Below are 19,566 nucleotides of genomic sequence, written 5' to 3' on the forward strand. Positions count from 1 at the left end.
TCTGACCATTTTGGGATCACCCCCACCCCAAAAACAAACAAACAAACAAACAAACAAAACAAACAAACCACTGCTCCACAGATCCACATGCAGATATAAATTAAAATGAATTACAAATCTTAAAACAATGTTTCTCCTCTTTTTTTTTTTTTTCTTTTTCCGATGACTGTCAATAGCCCTGCAGTTTGTGTTGGATGCATTTTAGGGTCCTTCTGACCTGTGTGGTAGATACTGGGGAAGGCCTGGTTGTCTGTAGCCTTTCTCGGGAACATGAGTGGTTTTGTCTTCTTCTTTCCCATTGTTGCTGTGACTATTGGAGGTGTACGGGGTAGTATGTAAAGTTGTACTTTTCCTCTGCGGACCACAGAGCAGAGCTGCTTCCCAGCACTCCTGGTACAGCAGTAGGTTGCCAGCCTGCTCGTGAGCAGGGTGTCCTTTCCTTTGGCTCTCATTTTTTATTAATATTTTTATACAATAAGTTTTGGTCATATCCCCCAACTCCTCCCAGATCCTTCCCACCTCCTACTTACCCAACTTCATGTTCTCTCTCTTTTCTGTTCCAGCCCCCCTCAAGGAAATTGAATTAAACAACTCAAAACATAAAAAAACAAACAAAACAAAACAAAAAAAATGGGGTTGGGGATTTAGTTCAGTGGTAGAGCGCTTGCCCTGGGTTTGGTCTTCAGCTCTGGAAAAACAAAACAAAACAAAACAAAACAAAACAAAACAAAACAGCACTGGTACACTCAGTGACACTCCGTTGGGTAAAACTGATTTCCTGTGTCAGAGGGTATGGCTTGCAAATAGCTCCTGGGTTAGGATTGAGAACTCTTGTTCACTTCTCCCTCTTAGTGCTGGGAACCGTGTCTAGAGCCCGTGCAGGTCCTATGTGTGCTGCCCCATCTCTCAGTTCATGTGTGCATCAGCCCTGTTGTGTCTGTTTCCTTGTAGTCACCCACCACCTCCAGGTTTCTGACCTCTCCACCTCCTCTTCTGCGTAGGTCCCGGAGCCTTGATGAAAGCTCTTTTTCCTAATGTAAAAACTCTCAGTTCCTTCCTGCCTCTGTACCTTGTACCATTTCTCCTGGGTTGATTGTGGTAACTAAAGGTTTAGTACATCTTGTATTTCTTTATATTTAGTACATTTACCCTTGATGCATCTGGGTTCAGTGCCTCAAAAGCTGACTTACCTGTTCTTTCCGGCGCTTCTCAACATCACCAACAGAGTCCATGTGTATCCTTGAACTCTACTCATTATGGTTGTGCTAACTTGCTTAAGTCCACCTAAGAATTTTCTGCAGTTTTCTTTAATTCTGGGTCATAAGTTTTGTCATATACCCAAGGATGTTTCACAGAGGCCTTCTTGTTAAAATAAAATTTTCTTTTCCCTCACTTTCTACAGGAAAAGTAATTCATATGTAGAGTCATCTCAGTTTTCTATACTTTTCCCTAGATTTTTTTTTTTTTTTACTGCATGGTGACTCCATATTTATCTGGGTTCATGAAAAAAAATAGAATATAAGTAGGAAACAAGCATATTGATTAAATAGAATCTGTATTTTTCAATCCTTCCATCCTTCCTTGTGTCTGTCTGTCTGTCCTCCTTTTGTTCCTGGAACAGGGTCTCACTGTATAGCCCTGGCTGGCCTGGAATTAGCTATGTAAACCAGGCCAGCTTCAAACTCACAGAGATCTGCCTGCCTCTACCTCCCTAGTGCTGGGGTTAAAGGAGTGCACCATCACAGCTGGCTTCAAACATTTCTTAATATGGCTCTAATTTTTAAATTATTTGCATGACTCATGCATAGTATTTGTTTCTTTTGCGATTGTGGTGATAAAAATGCCGTGATAAAAGCAAAGGGAGAAAACGATTTATTCGATTCAGGGATCCAAATTGTAGACCATCATTGCAAGGAAGTCAAGGCAGCAGAGAGAATGCTGCGTGTTGGTGCTCAGTTGGTTTTTCTCCTTTAGTCACTTAAAAAAAGTGGAGTAGGGACATGGTGGCGCACACCTCAAATCTGAGCGCTCAGGAGGCAGAGTTAAGCTGATCTCCGTGAGTTCAAAGCCAGCCTGGTCTAAAGAACTCCAGTACAGCCAGGAGTACAGAGAAACCCTGTCTTGAAAAACAAAACAAAACTGTTTTTGAGATTATAATATAATTGCAACATTTCTTCCTTCCATTTCTTCCTATAGAACTCTTCCATGCAGCCCTCCCTACTCTCTTTCTGTTTAAGGATAAAATGTTTTTCATTGTTATTACATATATGTATATGTGTGTGTGATGTATATAATACTCATTCCTAATCAGAACCTGCGTACAGGTTTGTGTGTATGTTTTCCGTTGGTGTTGGACAACTAGTTGGTGTGTTCTTCCTTGTAACTCTCTGTGTGTGGGACTGAGGCATTGTAGGCTTTTCTATTTTGGTGTGCCCATTGGTGAGGCTCTTGTTCAGTTCACATTTGTCATGTTGATGACATTTTATGGGTGTAGTGTCTAACAATACTAGGAAACACAATTTCACGCCAAGCTCCTTGATCTTTTGACTCTTACAGTACACACACACACACACACACACACACACACACACACACACACACACCCTTACCTCTTTTGCAACATTTCTTGAGTTTTAGACTAAAGAGTGTTTTGTAGATAATCCATTGGGACTGGGATCCAGAACTCTGCATTTGATTGGTTGTCTTTATTTTGTTGTAAGGAGAAAATTTCCAAGCCAATCTACCAATCTATCAGGCCCTAGGATTGGTGCTGCCCACAGTGGGTGGTCTTTTTGTATTAGTTAATGCAGTGAATTCAGTTTCACACATTAAGTACACATACCAGAGGCTCTTCTGGGTGATTCTAAGTTGTGTCAAGTTGACAATTTAACTACCATAAATGTTTTTATTGTAAAACTCTGTTATAAACTGTAGAACTATAGAAAAAAATTGAGAATCAATTGGATTTTATTTCTGTTCTGTATTTTCCCTTTTGAATGCATGCATCCTATGTATTTTTCTGGTATGCTTCTTATTAGAGTGAGACTAGATTTATATTTTCTGCTATTTATAATATCATTACTTTTAGGTATGTAACATATCTCAGAAGTAACATTGTGCTGTCTTCCTCTAGTTCCACCTTTTCTCATCCCAAGTCATTGCCCTGCTTTCCTTACACTTCATGCATTTCTTGTTTCTCTTGATTTTATTCATTTGTTCATTTAACCAAATACAATGGATTTTCCAAGGCACTGTTTTTGGCAGGAGGTAGGTCTATGAACCAAACTGTGGGAAACTTGCATCTTCCTGTATGTTTCATTCAGTTGAGGCTGAGGTAAAGAGACAATCCAGACTGAATATGGGTAGACATGCGTTATGGGAGGCTGTGAGGTGCGTCTTTCTGACGCTGCTAGGGATCGTTAGGTGACCAATTTCAACCTCTCCAGGACCTTCTGCTTCAATCTCATTTCAGTTGAAGCCACATGGAGTAAAACACAGCAGCTCATGAGCAGAGCACAAAAGGGAGCTTCTCACTCCTCACTCCTGCGAGGGTATCTGTAGACTATTCAGGTGAATTCAAATTTGAAGTATTGAAATAAAATTTATTAGGTTTGAGACTTGATAGAAGTAAATAAATCATTCAGAAAAAATAACCAAATGAAAATGCTTTTGCTATAGTTGGCTAATTTTTGGCCAGAGCAAGCAATTATCATAAGCACTCTATTTTGTTTACAAATTATAGTTAATGCCACAGTAATATTATGGCTACAGAAACAGAGGGAAACGTGGTACATTTTTGCATAATGATTCTATGGAAGGGGATTGAGAGATTATAAATATTCATGTACATTAAATTAATTTTGTTACTTTGTTAATACCATTTGATTATTTTTCTTTGAGAGAAACGAGTTAAAGATAATGCACAATAGTATTGTAGACTTAGGAGTTTGTGAGTGTTTATTTTCTATTAGTAATATAATTTTTTTTTTTTTGGTTCTTTTTTTCGGAGCTGGGGACTGAACCCAGGGCCTTGCGCTTCCTAGGTAAGCGCTCTACCACTGAGCTAAATCCCCAGCCCCAGTAATATAATTTTGAGATGTTCTATAAATGATGTCAAAACAAAGACAAATAAAAGAGGGTGAACTATAAAATGTTTGAGATGTAGGGGTTCACGATCACACAGCTATGTAATTGTCCGTTTCTGTTTGCTAAGGTGTAGAGGAAAGTGCCATTTGTTACTGGCTGCCCCGTGATGGGACTGAAATGTCTGTTAAGTGTCACAGAGTTTCATTGCAGGCAGTTCTGAGTTCTAAGTATTTTCAAGTGTGACAGCCACCTGTGCAACTGAAATGCTCTAATGGCCACCTCATGCGAAATTGAAGAATACAGATTGAATGTATGTCAGTCAGGAATTTGAATTAACTTGATATTTCTAACATGTAATTGTTGAAACGTGCAGTCGATATTAGAGAGCCTTAAATATTTTACACCTTTGGTTTCCTCCTAAATCTTTCAACTCCAGCATACTTTGCTGAAGCCACCTCTGTGGCCCGTCTGCCCTGCCCTGCTCAGCCAGTCTGTGGTTGGAGTCCGAGCACAGTGCCCGCTTAGCCACTTACAGCAGTCATGGCATCGAGTTGTTTGGGTTTTCTTCGCTGTTTCTCATTTTTCACTTTACCAAGCTTCCCTCTCATGTTCTAGTTGCTAGATTTATCCTCTTGCAGTGGTTACAGCTAACGTTCTGTAGATGGTCTTCTGGAGTCACTAAAATGAACCTCCCCACCACCACGAACAAAGGCCATTGGGGTGTTTTATTGAAAGTAAAGAGATTAATTCTTATCAAGGCTCCACTTCTGGTTACTGTACAGCCCTGGGACAACCTTTCTGATCTTGTGGTGAAAATGAACTAAAATCTTTATTACCTAGGTAGTAGTCATTTAAAATATCAATCATTTTTTAAAATTCACACACATTGACCAGGGAGTATCACACACAGTATTAAAAATAGAATGGGGTGGGTGGTTTTAGTAAGCCTGACAATAGTCTGTGAGGAGAGCTGGTGCTCACACACTCACAGTTATCCCCGCTCACAGCAAGCGTGCCCATGAACCTGACGTCTTCTTGGCTCCACTTCCCATGTGCTGAGATGACAGGCATGTGCCTAAAACCTTGAGTTATTGATGACGAGAAATGTTCATTTTTATCTCTTCTGAGGAGATAGTTTTAAAATGTCATTCTGATTTCCACCCTCAGGCTAGAGGAGCATTACCATTCTATTTTAAAATATGAATATTAGCTCTCTAAATTAGCTTATATAGATGATATTTAATAAGAAATTAATAAGAAGGATTTAGTAAAGGTCACTTGCTCCTAATTATGCTTACAGAGCCCTAAGTGTTTTATAAAATAGAAACGTGATGAACTTCAACAATGTTCAGTCAGATCATTGTCATTAAAATTGTAAGACTTGTTTACAATTTGAAAAAAACTAAGTTAGCACAGTTAAAAACTACCACGTGTCACATCTTAACATTGTATCACATTTACTTCAAATAGTTTTAAAAGAAACAGGGAAAGTTGTTTGTGGCACCTGCTATGAATCCCTCGTCATCCAAATCTCCATCCTATTAGATGAGGCTTGCTATGGCCATGTCTTGTCTCTTTCCTTCCGGCTATTTTTGCCTTTTTTTTTTTAAAGCAGTGTGTTAGAATTTCATTTTATTTCCACTTTTACTTGTTAGCAATACCTATTTGTTTTATTCTTTGATTGACAGCTTCCTTAGGACTTAACTAACACCCATAGCTTATCGAAGTCTTTTTTTTCCAATGGTACATTGTTCTGGTTACAGACTTTAGTCATAACTCTGCGTAATCACATATTCCCTGGCTTTCTCTCGTGAGTTATTCCTACCACTGTCATAGTGTCAGTGTTCTCAGTGTCGCTTTAGCACACCAACGTTGTCAAGAGATTACAATTAACATATATTTTATGTGAAGGGCCACACACTTAGCACTCCTGACTCTCATCTGCTATCATCTTTTGTTCATGGTTTTTCTTCAGTTTAAAGATCTTTGCTGGTGGTGGTGGTGGTGGTGATGACCAGGTCTGCAGGTCTGCAGGTAATACGGTCCCACTGTGTGGTTGGTCTGAAGAGCCTTGTTATTTTTCTTCCATCTCCCGTGTTACATCCAGTAATTATTTTCCAGGCTCTCCCCCTATCCCCAACTTTGCATCTCTTCCCAATTATATTCTGGCTATGTGGACCCTGAGAACACTCTCATTTTCATCTTTCTGTCTGTATGCAGTTACTTTCTTATTTCCCCATGTATTTGTGTATTTTTCTCCCTCCGTTCCTCCTTCTTTTTCATTTGCTTCCTTCCTGCTTGCCTTCTGCCTTTTTTCTTGCTTTCCTCATTGTTTCCTCTGACCCCCCTACTGCTCTAGAAAGATCTATGTAAGGCGAACATCAGAATCCTCACGATCCTCGTTCCTCTGAATGACAAAAGTCTGGGTGCACCATCTTCCAGTGTTCATACATCCGTCAAAGTATAGGTTGTGCTTACAGGAGCTCTTTTCTGCCCTTTGGGGATCCCGTCATTTGCCCCACTATTCCTACTGATGGGTTGTGACCAGACAAGAACTCAGTCGACATTTCTTTCCTTGTTTACATGTCTGGTATTTCTGGGGGTGCTAGACATTTTGGATTGCTCATTATTGAGTATTGGGTCTGCTGTGTTACTTTATTTATTTATTTAAGATTCATTCTTCTATATAGTTAAGGTCTTTGAAAGCAGTTTGATTGTTTTAAGGCTTTTAAGGTCTCTTCATACAAGTCCAGAGCAGTATTTATTTTTAACAGAAATTTTCTTTATAATTCCGTATAATTCTATATAATTCCTGATAAAAACTTAGTTTGATAATCCATGCCAGTCTGTCTTGTTGCTTGTGGGGACCTTAGCTGTTCTTAGTCATCTGTGTTGTCCTAGAAGTTTAGTCTGCTGCTTTCTCATATTTGCTTTTCTCACCTTGGGACTGATTGTCCTGCACATGCTCAGACCATCCTTCTGCTGAAGAGTGGTGGCAAGAATTTGCTGCACTTTAAGTCCGGATGTCTCTATGGTTGTCTCCAAGTGTTCAATGCTGTGAATGCTAACTTTCTAACGCCCTTCTCTGAAAGTGAGCTGGGGTATCGGGCTCTGTTTAGTCTGCTCCTTTCTCCTCTGGCAGATCTCTCCAGATCAGCTGGGAACTCATGGCTTCCTTGTTTCTCTCCGTCGGTGTCCTGCATTATAAGATGCACCCTTGCCTGTGGATGGGGAGGCCGTGTGCATCATCAGTTTTCCTAGTTTTAAGTTTTAAAATAATTTTATGTACCCTTTAATGCATCTTCCTATAGTATTCCCCTTCAGTTGAATTTTGTGTCATCATTAATGTGGCCTGAGCCAACAATTTGCCCAGGATTTCAGAGGTCCCACATTTGTCATTGTGGGCACCTGGTGAGTGGCCAGCCGGGCCTTTAAATAGCCTTATCTTTCCAACCTCACGGGGGGCATTATTTATCAGTAAGTTTCCCTGCAGAAGCAGGTTAGAAGGTGCAGGTCTGATTTGCAGAGCCATGGACAAGCTGCAGCTGGCACCATCTGGAAGACAGCATAAATATTTTACTGGTTGGGGAATCTTTTGATAGACTACACAAGCATAGTTTAGTTCACAGATTGGGGTGGTGGTGGTAAAAATCTAGTGTAAGCATATCATTAGAGAACCAGGTAAACAGTTATTTTGTGTGTGTGTGTGTGTGTGTGTGTGTGTGTGTGTGTGTGTGTGTTCATGGTGATCTATGAGTTAGACTTTCATGAAGAATTCACCATTTATATAAAATTCCATGGGGCAATCAAAGGCAGGGGTAGCTCACCAACATGAGACTGAACTTGGCCTGATTCACAATATTAACTGCTTTTCCAACAAAGCACCTACCAAGTTAAGACTCTTACCAGCCTTGAATGCAAGTGCATCCCTAAGCACATCCTCTTCAAGGATGCAGTGGCTCTCACTGACCTACTTTTGCTTATTAGTTCTTAGTCACTTCACCTATCTTGCCATATATATCCTGAAGCATATTCAGGATCTGATGCCATTGTCTTGACCTAGGCTGGACTGGTTTGGGGGTGCTTTTGTAGTCAGACAAAGTAATTCCTCCAAATGAACTTTCAGGAAAAATTCCTTAATTGTCAGCTTATGCCTACGCATAGTCGGCATGCATACAGTTAAAATCATATTAACAAGACAAAGCCATGTTCTAGGAACACTGACTTACATTAGCCAAGGCTGTCGAGATCATACCTGTACCCTAAGCAGCAAGTCCTGCTCGTAGACACACAAACAGAAGCCTGGGACCATGACTGGGGACTCTGGAGTAAACCTTACTTGGAGCCTGCAGCTCTCTACAGGGTACTTCACCGGCATTTTGCTATCTTTGTGAGTCTCTACAGTTCATGAAAAAGATGCCTGAAACTCAGAAACACCCAGCCCGGAGACCATTGATAACAGAAGGGTCAACCGAGGTGTACACCTGTAATCTCAGTACTCAGGAGCTTAGGCAGAGAACACTAAGTCTGTGGGCATCCTGAGCTGCACACTTAGACTTTGCTTCCAAAACTAAAGCTTTGGCCCCTAGCATTTCTATGCTAGTCTTACTATGATGTTCTCTTCAAATAAGATTATTTTCCCCACCCCCACTGTAAAATAAAGACATAGAACTTTTGGATGTCAGTTCAGGATCTGAAGTGTCTATTTAAATGAGTGGGTGAATGGGGTGCACTGTCCACGTCATTACTCAGGATCCTTCTGGTGCTTAAGCAACAGTCAGTTGATTGTGAACTTTCCAAGGTAAATTTTATGAAAAAGTTCATAATCTAAGATGCACAGCAATCCATACACCAGGAAGAGGCAAGTTTGGGTAACTTAATACAGTATATATATAAATAGAACAAATTCCATATTGGTTTATTGTGAGTAAGAAGTCTAGAATGAAATGGTGAGGAACAAATCAAATGTTACCACCGAGAGGAAGGGAAAGTCAGAAAGACAGGAATGGAGGGCAAACCCAAGAGATGGAGAGGAAGGGAAGTGTGGCAGATTTTGAGATGATAGTCTTAACTTGAAATTGGTGTAGGTTTCTCTGCCATCCAGTGCACATGCTAAGTGTTACAATTGTCATGGCATTGCACTTTATTACCTTTTAATCAAGATTCCCCCAATCACTATTTTATGCTGTAGTTTTTGAGATGAGCATATTTACCTCCTGTGTGTGAGTGTATGGACACATGCATTTTGGGGGCACACATATATGTTGAGGAGAGACTATGTAGTTAGTATCTTCCTTTATCACATTCCTCTTCTTCTTCCCTTATGGCAGAGTGTCTCCTTGGACCTGGGGCCCATGTTGTCTGGGCCAGTATAGAAGCCATGAACTCCTGGAAATCCTCCTGTCTCTACTTCTCCAGAGCTGGACTTATAGGAATGTTTGGAATGCTTGGCTTGCTCTGTAGGCTTTGGGATCTGAACTCCAGCCCTCAGGGTTGTTCAGCGAGCGCTGTTAACCACTGTAGCATCTCTTTAGCTCCTCTAGTTAACGTTTCTATAATCTTTGTTTTTCAAGTTTTCTAACAATAGAATAATTGGAACCACTTTTTTGTGGTGGAACTTTTCCCCAATGATAAATCGAGATTTATTAGAGACATCACTTTTGAAACAGAGTAAGTTGATTTGCATCCGTGTTTTAATTTGTGATGGTACTCATAAGAGTCTTTTGGAGTTGAGTTTTGATAAATTACCATTTTTCTTATGAACAGGATTTTTTGTTGTAAAAATATTTTATTGAGGATATGATCATTTTTATTAACCCTTTATGCCTCTGTGTTTCCCATCTTCTGTCGTCTCAGTTTACTGTGGTGCAGAGGTGCGAACCCAGCTGTTGGCATTGTCTCCACTCGGAAAGAAGTAGCCAGTGTTGGGAGTGTAGCCTCTTGAGTTCTTGCTCGGTCAGGAAAGATGATACCGGGTTCTGATGGCTACCTTGTTACTGAGAGGGGTCTCCTGCTCAAAGTGCATCTCATCCGTCCTTACCTCAGGATGTTTATCAAAGCAGTCTGCAAGGTTGCTGTGATCTGATGAGCCTGGCACACTTCAGCTTGTCGGGTGGACAGACTGTTTGGGGAAATGAGTGGAGCACGTACGGTGGAATGGGCTAGGAAAAGGGAAAGCTTCTTTTTAGGAAACCGTGCTAGCTTGCATGGTTTTGTTCATATTTGCTTTTACAGGCACGGGAGTTGCTAGTGGAGCATTTGCTTCTCTCAGTCACTCATGCTTCTGTTTTTCATGTTATGTTCTTAGTTTTCAAAGTTGGAGTTAAGTTCCAGTGCAGCTGGATTTGTCCCTTTGGGGCTGGCATTGTAGGCTTTCAGGCCAGCCCTGCTCCTCCCCAAGAAGTGAACAGAAAGGTTCATATATCTGTCCCACTGCCCCAACAGTGCCTCTGTGATAGACAGCCTTAGACTACAGAAGCTTTATCACTATCTGTATCAGCTATGGGCACACATTAGACAGGCACAAATAAAGACTTGAGTACCTGAAGTCCTGATGGATTGGAGCCATTTAGGCGAGCACTGCTGTCTTTAAGTGTTGCCAACTAAGTTTGCAGACGTGGACATGTCTGTTCGTCAGCGTAAGTCCCATTTTCATTGACTGCAGTCCCAGTTCCCCATCACATTCATGCACAAGCTTAGCCTGGCACAGACCGTTTACAATATGCATAATCATGAGACTCAGGGAACACCAAACATGAGACTGGGGATTCCACCTTGCTCTACTTTCATTTCCTAATAGCTTCATGGTGGTAAGAAGTGTGAGGCAGTCCCTCTCACTATTATGAATGATAGAAAGATAGCCTTACAAAGTCTGAAGCTTGTTGATCCATAGCAGGTCTTTGACAGGCTTTTGGATTGATATGGCAGGGCAGGACTGTCAAGGCCAGGGCTTACCATTCACATAGTCTCCTCTGGCCTGTGTACTGTAGCAGTCTCTGTCTTAGGGACATAGAAACTGCTGCTTCTATTGTGGTGATTTAGTTTTCCCGCTGCTTCCCCTGTGTGATATAATTTGTAGTCGCACCCCCTCCATGGGCTATTGCTCCCCACCTTCGCAGTGTGGCAGCAGACTACTGTTCTTTCCAGCGGATGCTATTCCCATTCTGTCCAGAGTGATTTCCCCTCTATATTCATCAGACAACAGAAAAGGCACTGTTCCAGGATCTTGCTCTCTCTACATAAGGCATACGTGGAACCATTTGGATGGAAAAATTATAAATTAAGATTCTTTTCATTTAAAAATATTCACATTGTGTTGCTCAAATGCCAGTAACTGGAAAATCACAGTTAATGTCCTATTTTTATAACCTCTCTTAGAATGTTTAAAAATGTGTTTACGGGGTTGGGGATTTAGCTCAGTGGTAGACCGCTTGCCTAGGAAGCGAAAGGCCCTGGGTTCGGTCCCCAGCTCTGAAAAAAAAGAACCAAAAAAAAAAATGTGTTTACATTGTTACTTGACCATCTTTCTTCTTGGAGATTTTCTATTTTTGAAATTCCAAGTTCTTTAAAGCAGGTTGTATGAGTCCTGACTTGGTAGTTCGGTCTTATTATCTGGGGCCTGAGACAGGATACTAACCATGGGTCTGCAGCCATCCTCAGCTACAGAGTGCACTCTAGGCCAGGCTATGGTACATGAAACCTGTCTTTAAAAAGAGCTGGACTTGCATGAGTGACATACAGAATTTTAAAATCAGGACAACACCATTACTTGGAACAATTTTTTAAAGAGACTTTTTATTTTTTGACAATTTCATACATGTATATACATCATAGCTTGATCATATAATGAGAAGCACAATGATTGTTCTGTTTTGAGACAAGCAGGAGTGTCACCTCTCCTGTCCCACAAGTGGGCTAGACTTGAGCCTCCTCTTGTCTCACAGTTCAGAATTAGAAAAGTACAGGTGGTCTGCTTCATGACTGAGCCCAGAATTGGAGAAGAAGAGCAGAGCCAAGCTTCAAGTTAGTCACTAGGTGAGAGTTTTTGTCCTAGGACACAGAGAGGAGGAGTTTGGGATGTGCAAGTCCTGACCTTTCAAAAAGAGGAAGAGATTTTAAAAAATACCATTCTGTACCAAATCTATGTGACAGCCATTTTTCCTTTCTCAATGCTGTGTCCCTTTCTGTAGAATTGTACATAGATGACCACTTCATTTCCACTAGCTTCTTGCATTTTTGGTTATTTATTTCCTCTACCTCCCATGTCACATTCCCGTCTTTATCCCCTGGATGAGCCACCTGCTGTCCTCATGACCTTTCCTCTTCTGAGTGTGTAACCCAGTGAGTTTCTGTTGCCTGCTGGAGTGCTGACTGGTGTCTGCTTGTGCGGGCAGCCTCAGAAGGCCGCTGTGCTCAAAGACAGCATCTCATAGCACACTTCTCTTACGTTCTTCCTGCCCATTAGACATTGTGCTCCCTGAGCCTTGAGGTGGACAGGTATTGGCATACTTCATGTTAAATAGAGAAAATAGAATGAATTTAAAGGCAATGTTCTTACATGCCACACGTATTTCTTTGGGGCTTATTATTTCTGGAAGCTGTACATTCAAAAGGAGGAAGCACATAAGACAATCCTAATGTTGTTTATATTTTTGGTTTTGGTTTTGAGCCGAGGTCTCACTGTGTAGCTTTGTCTGGTCTAGAATTCAGTATCCAAATCAGCCTCACTTCCAACTCAGAGATCTGCCTGCCTCTGCCTTCTGATTAAAGGTGTCCCTACCACACTCAGCTACATTACTGATTTTAATACTAAAAACACCCACAGTTGTTGTTTTTAACTGAACTTCTTCTGGATAGGTTTTGTTCTTGTTGCTGATTCTTGATTCTCTAAGTGAAACCTGAGCTACCATTCACATCTAACCTTGGGTCCCCTGAGTCGTGCTCATAGTTATTGTTGCAGGTTTGAAAATAATAATCGTAATGTGTATATATATATATATATATATACATACATATATATATATATATATATATATATATAGACATATATGTTATTTAAAGAAAGAATAGTTTCCGGAGCTGTGGGTCACGTTGCTGATAATTAAAAGCTCCGTTGTGGGCTTTCTTCTTTACAATTGGAATCTATTCTGTTCACAAAGAAGTCACATTTGTTGCCTCTTGGCTATTACAATGAAATATTCTTTGAAATTCTGTTATGAAGTGGAAATTTTAAGGTGTGTTTCTAGAAACTTCCTTCGTGTTTCCCACTGGAGAATACATTAATGCCCCTGTATGTTGAGGTCTTCATAAGCAAGGGATAAACTGAGCCTGAACTAACTTCACACTCATTTTGTTTACTTTAGTCTTTTGAATCACTTGGCCTTTTAATATCAGCTAATCCTCTCACTGAATATGGGTTCAGGAAGGTTCTGTGTGGCTGTTGCCTGTTCTATCTTATTTATTTTTAATAGCACTAGGTGGTCCAGTAGTATTTTCTTGTGTTTTTTGGAGGGGTCCTATTGTGAGCTGTAACTAGCTGCTTACTTAGTTCAACTTTCTGAGACAAGGGCTTGCTCTATAGTCCAGACTAACCCGGAAGTTTGAAATCTAGATTGGTCTTATACTTAGGACAATCCTCCTGCCTCAGCTTCCTGGCATATGTTGCCCATCTAAGCTCAAGCCACAGCATTTGAAGATAGGACTCCCTAAAACATAAATCAATCAATCAATCAATCAATCAATCAATCAATCATCTTTCTTTTTTTTTTTTTTTTTTGGTTCTTTTTTTTTTTTTTTCGGAGCTGGGGACCGAACCCAGGGCCTTGCGCTTCCTAGGTAAGCGCTCTACCACTGAGCTAAATCCCCAGCCCCAATCATCTTTCTTAAGGTCTGAACCAATTAGTAAAGGGTTTCCAAGGCAGCCACTTAGGTTTTATACAACCATGGTTATTTTTTTAATGTGAAAACAAAGAATTATTTTAATTGAATAAAGGAGAGAGATTAAAATAGTTACTATGGGAAAAATGGGTTTCTTGTAATCAATAACTTGTGAGATAATCCTTAACTATAATTGACATTGGGGGTGGGGGAATTGGTAACAGGCTGCCTACCGAGTTGTCTGCTCCCAGTTCCCATTCTGGGGAGGAACTGTCTCCATTCTGGGCTTATGGTGTTCAATGAGTGTTCTCTGAGTGGGTCTAAAGCTCTTGCTTTGATCAGAGTGCTTTGGAGAAGCGTGCTTGAACTGATTGGCTGTGAATGTTAATGACTTCATAGGGCACACTGGTGATTTATGACATTGTTGAAACTCTCTGGTGTTCATAAAATGAACTTAATAACCCACTGCCACAGAGGGATAAGCTGCTTTCTCTCTGCAATTGAATGCCCGTCCTGCCTGCATAATAGTGTTGAAAAATACTGCATTAAAAAGGGTGAGCAGCTGTATGGTGAGGGATTGTTAATTATCCTCTTTAATTCACAGAGGGTGTTTGTGAGATATGGCTGACCAGCGAGGACACCGGGGCCTATGGCAGAGACATTGGCACAGATCTCCCCACACTCCTGTGGAAGCTGGTGGAAGTGATTCCTGAGGGAGCCATGCTGAGGCTTGGCATGACAAATCCACCGTATATTTTAGAGCATCTGGAGGTAAGGGAAAATCACATTGACATGCTGACACAGATGTCCCCATCACAGACCACGTGGTAGCCTCCGGATCATCATATAAGCTTCATTTTGAACCATTGTCCCGTGTGTCTCTGGTCTCAGAGAGAGTGAGACTTGCAAAGTTCCTCTTTTATTCTATCCCATTGATGTTTATGTACTTCCTCATTATTTGATGTGTGTGTGTGTGTGTGTGTGTACATGTGTGATCATGCACATGTGGGTATGGGTGCACACCATGTATGTGTGTATGTGCAAGTGGGTATGCGTGTATATCTGGCTGGCCTGGAACTTGTATAGGCCATGTTGGTCTCTAACTCAGAGATCTGCCTTTCCTCTGTGTATAGCCTATAACGCTGCGGCTGTAGGTTTGAGTTACCATACTTTGCACTTTATTTTCACTTCACTGTTTTTATATATGTCTGGATTAGTGTATACCACTTGCATAAGGGTCCCAGGGAGGGCAGGAAAGGGTGGAGCTAATGTTGCAGGTGGTGGTGAGCTACTCCATGTGGTTGCTGGGAAGTAAACTTAGGTCCTCTGCAGTAGGAGCAGATGCTTTGGCTACCAAGCCATCTCTCCAGTCCTTCTTATAGCCATCATTATTTAATGTTGCTTAAGTTAGTTAACCCCTGGCACCCTGCCAGGGTTCTTTGCTGCTTTTGTGTGTGTGTGTGTGTGTGTGTGTGTGTGTGTGTGTGTGTGTGATCTTTTAGTTTGTTTTTCAACAGTTAAACCTTTTGGTTTCCCCCAACTTGAGACCCTTCCTAGTTGAGAATTGCAAATATATTGGACTAATATTTATGCTGACTATTTTAACTGTTTGTAAAGGTGCTGTATCCCAGTTTTATCTTTTTTTCTGGAGAGAGTTAGGGATTGAGTAAATTCAAAGGAATGCAGGAATTGAAACTTCAGGATTCATCTGTAAGCAAAGGAGGAAGCATGGTTTAGAAACTTCTATACATCAGAATTTGACCTTTAGATTAGGTATCCAAATGTCAAACTAGAAAAAATTAGGCACATGTCCAAGGCTCTGTGGTATCTGATGGCAGGTTCCACATAAGGCCAAGCAAAGATGGTGGACAAAGGAGCAATTGTTCCAAAGGAAAAAACATTTTAGGATCCACAATTATTATTGGAGAAATATTACTGTAGCTCCAGAGTCTGGGACCCAAGCCCAAGCTAGTCACATGCACAGTAAGGAAACAAGCTTTGTTTTTCATTAAGGGTATTCTTTGTACTACGTTTCAACAGGCTAAAAGCAACCATAGTTGCTAAATTTTACTGCCTGAAATGCCAATAATTATTTAAACAATATTACTTGGGAGAAGGTGTGGGGGATCTGGAGAGATGGCTCAGAAATTAAGAACACTTACTGCTCCTCCAGAGTTGGTTCACACCACCCACACTGTATGGCTCCAATCTGCCCATAATTACATTTCCAGTGTATTCCATGATGCCCTCTTCTGTCCTCTGACACCCCCCCATACACGCACACCACAGACACTCATACAATAAATCTTTTAAGAAGTATTTCAATGAGCTGGTTGGGAGGATTTTTTATATGGCAACCTTAATATTGGTAGCATATTTTAGAGATCCTCCGAGGGTTGATGACAAACTGGTAATGTAATATATGGACTAGATGTTTCGGGTTTCTTCTTCACATTTTCCGAGCTCAGTCTATCTGTAGCCATGTGATTTAGAGAATGACTTTCATGCTTCATACGGTGTCGGCTGATTATAATCTGCTATTTTAAAATGAGTCACAAGCATGTCAACGTCTACTTAACACTTTGACTTAACACTTGAGGAAAGCAAGTGCTCTCAGTTAAAGCGGAACTATGGCAGTCTCGCGGTGTTTGCAGTACGTGTGAGGCTGCCATGGCAGAGGCCCGCCGATGCGCTAGATGTGTCTCTGCTAGGAAGGGGGATGGGCTTTACTGATGCACAGTGGATGTAACATGCCAATTTCTTTAGATTGGAAAGAAAAGTTGATCCAGATTCTAAAGTAGTGTTGACAAAATTCAGGTAGGAAGTAATCACAAGGACAAAAGAGAAGGTTGCTCAAAGGTGTCAGGCAAGTCCCCCTTGGAATGAACACAGCATTTTAATTGGTGGCACGATTGTAGCCACAGATGCCTTCTTCATAGCATGTGCCAGCGCAGACCATACATATAAAGCAGTGATTGACTTCTTGGCCTCCCAAAGGTGTTCTGGAAGACCTTACAGAAATCACTATGTTGTTCAGTGTAACTTCTCTGTATCTGGAAAACACCAAATGGTTAGCTCATGAATTCTAGAAATGTAAAAAAGCCCTGGCTCCTTTTTTGTTTTTAATTTTTGTGGTGCTGGCAAGGTCCCAGGAATGCTGGGTATGTGCCCTCAACTCTGCTCTATCCCCAGCTCAGCATGATAAGCAATTCTAATTGTCATGATGTTGTACTCTCTTCTTCTTTGCTTTAAATCAGTCTTGGCCTTTCCTCACTCACTGCTGTTGTCATAATCAAAAGTGCTCAGTAAATGAATATAAAAGATTGAATAAAGGCAGAGTCGTCTTCATAAAAGAAACTCTAGAGCTCACATAGAATCACAAACTTTGAAGTCATGACACTGTGATCAATAGGGACAGCAAAAGATGATGATGTAAATGAGTTTTGAGGATAAGTGCATGCCCTGTAGCAAGTCATGGTTTCACATTACTAAGAGTAGTGTTACAGGTAAGTGAGCCTTCCTGAGAATAGGCCATCTAACCCAGCACAAGGAGCAAAGGCAGGCATAGAACAGTAAAGTTCAGGACCTTTGGAAGTAAGAGCTGATAAACTCTTAGCATTTTGACAAGATCTTCATACCTAGCTGGTACATCCATCCTATTATGCTTGACAAATATATGCTGTGTGACACAAAGTTAGTTACCCTGGGTTCAAGGGTCCAAAGGGCTTCAGAAAGGAGGCCAACTCAAGATAGTCAGCCCATTGCCCCTCCCTTCATCACAGTCCTCTCATTGAGCCTAGGCCACTCAACAGAAAGTACTGGCTTACCTAGGATGCTGGGAAGCCACCAAGAAAAGTGAAAAATAGGTCAAAGTGCTAACAAGGGAAACATAGTGAAAATGAAAAACAGGAGCAGGCCAGGTAGTGATGGGACACCTTTAATTGGGAGTTCAAAACAAACAAAATCAAAACAAAAGAACAGCAGCAAAGGGAAGGGGGCAAGGGCTGAAGCTGTGGGAACAGGAACCTACTGTTGAAATATCAACTCCGCGCCTTAGTATCCCGGAAGGGAAGATGTGAGATGTATTGCTACAACATGGCCTTTGTGTGATCCAGGAAGATGCTTCACACCATAGACTTTCATTAAGGAGGATTCTCTTCTTTTTACATCCATGTGATTGCTTGATTCTCTCTCTCTCTCTCTCTCTCTCTCTCTCTCTCTCCTTGTTTTGATACTATGAAATAGTTTTTTTAATTAACTTTACATCTCAATATGAGCTCCTCCCACCTTCTAGTACCTCCCTCCCCTTCTCCTTTGAGAAAGGAGAGCCCCCTCTAGGTAACAGTCCCCCTAGCTTCCCCATTCCATACAGATTACAAATCTGTTACAGATTTGTGCTCAGTAAGACTCATGGCACCACAAGGTTAATGCAAACAGGATACTTTCAACGCTCCCTATGCTTTTGTTTGGAAATATTTTAGTTACTACAACAGTTAGCCTCCTGCTGCTCGTGACATTAGCAGGCTTGTTCCTGGCTAAGTGACCTTATCCTTTAACCTAATTGTGCACTTACTAGAACTTATGTGTCTGATGAAAGACAATGGGTAGCTGTCAAGGACTCTGGGTAGTAATTTATGAACATTAATAATATGTTTGGTTTGGCAGACTGTTTAAAATGCCTCCTAATGTCAATATAGAGGCAGACTCAGGACCCGTTGTGCTCGAGTTTTATCAAAGTAGTTCAGAATTTCCAGACTGAGCAGTTCAAATGGGACTTTTACAACATCTCCTCCCCACCCAGGACTGATACTTTCCAGAAAAATAAAAAAATGTAAATAGATTCCAAATTGTTCTATGCTAAATAGTTTTTCTGGGGTTTTGACAAATAAAAGTGTGTGTTGGATGGTTTTGAGCAAAAAAGAAAGAAAGAAAAAGTTCTTTATTTTTGTCATCACCATATATGTGAGGTTCCACCTGACTGCTGAGCCTTATCTCCTGCTCTTGCTGCTCACCAGTCCTCATTCGTTTTACTCTAGCATTTGCATGAAGACATCAGGAGTTATTATAATCTCTGAGGATAGATAGGAGGGAATAGTTTATGCCCATCTGTGAGGAAGAGGAAGGAAGGAAGAAAATTAATCAGGAAAGTTCATGTTCATATATACATACACATGTACACATATATACTTATACACATGCAAGTGTGTGTCTGTCTGTCTCTCTCTGTCCCTCTCTCTGTCCCTCTCTCTCTCTGTCTCTCTGTCTCTATGTCTCTATGTCTCTGTCTCTCTTTCTCTGTCTCTCTGTCTCTCTCTCTGTCTCTCTCTCTCTGTGTATGCGTGTGTGTGTCCGTCTGTCTGTCTCTCTGTCTCTCTGTCTCTGTCTCTGTCTCTCTCTGTCTCTCTGTCTCTCTGTCTCTCTGTCTCTCTCTCTCTCTGTCTCTCTCTCTCTCTCTGTGTGTGTGTGTGTGTGTTTGTGTGTGTTTTTGTGTTTTTCCTGGCTCGGTTTTTTGTCAACTTGGATAAAAGCCAGTCATTTGAGAAAAAGCAATCTTAATTGAGAAACTATCTCTACCATTGGCCTTTTAGAAAGGTCTGTGAGGTC

The 19,566-nt window shown here is 41.1% G+C and overlaps 1 protein-coding gene across 9 annotated transcripts in view; it reads left to right on the forward strand.

Annotated features, from left to right (window-relative positions):
* Window positions 1-19,566, forward strand: part of Cdkal1 (CDK5 regulatory subunit associated protein 1-like 1) — a 552,607-nt gene that overhangs the window by 306,477 nt on the left and 226,564 nt on the right. For all 9 annotated transcript variants that reach the window (XM_063276598.1, XM_063276594.1, XM_063276597.1 and 6 more), the window contains 1 exon segment: window positions 14,567-14,733. In XM_063276598.1, the coding sequence (XP_063132668.1) occupies window positions 14,567-14,733 (167 nt within the window).

Source organism: Rattus norvegicus, chromosome 17 (assembly GCF_036323735.1).
Source record: "Rattus norvegicus strain BN/NHsdMcwi chromosome 17, GRCr8, whole genome shotgun sequence".
In the NCBI taxonomy this organism is placed as follows: domain Eukaryota; kingdom Metazoa; phylum Chordata; class Mammalia; order Rodentia; family Muridae; genus Rattus; species Rattus norvegicus.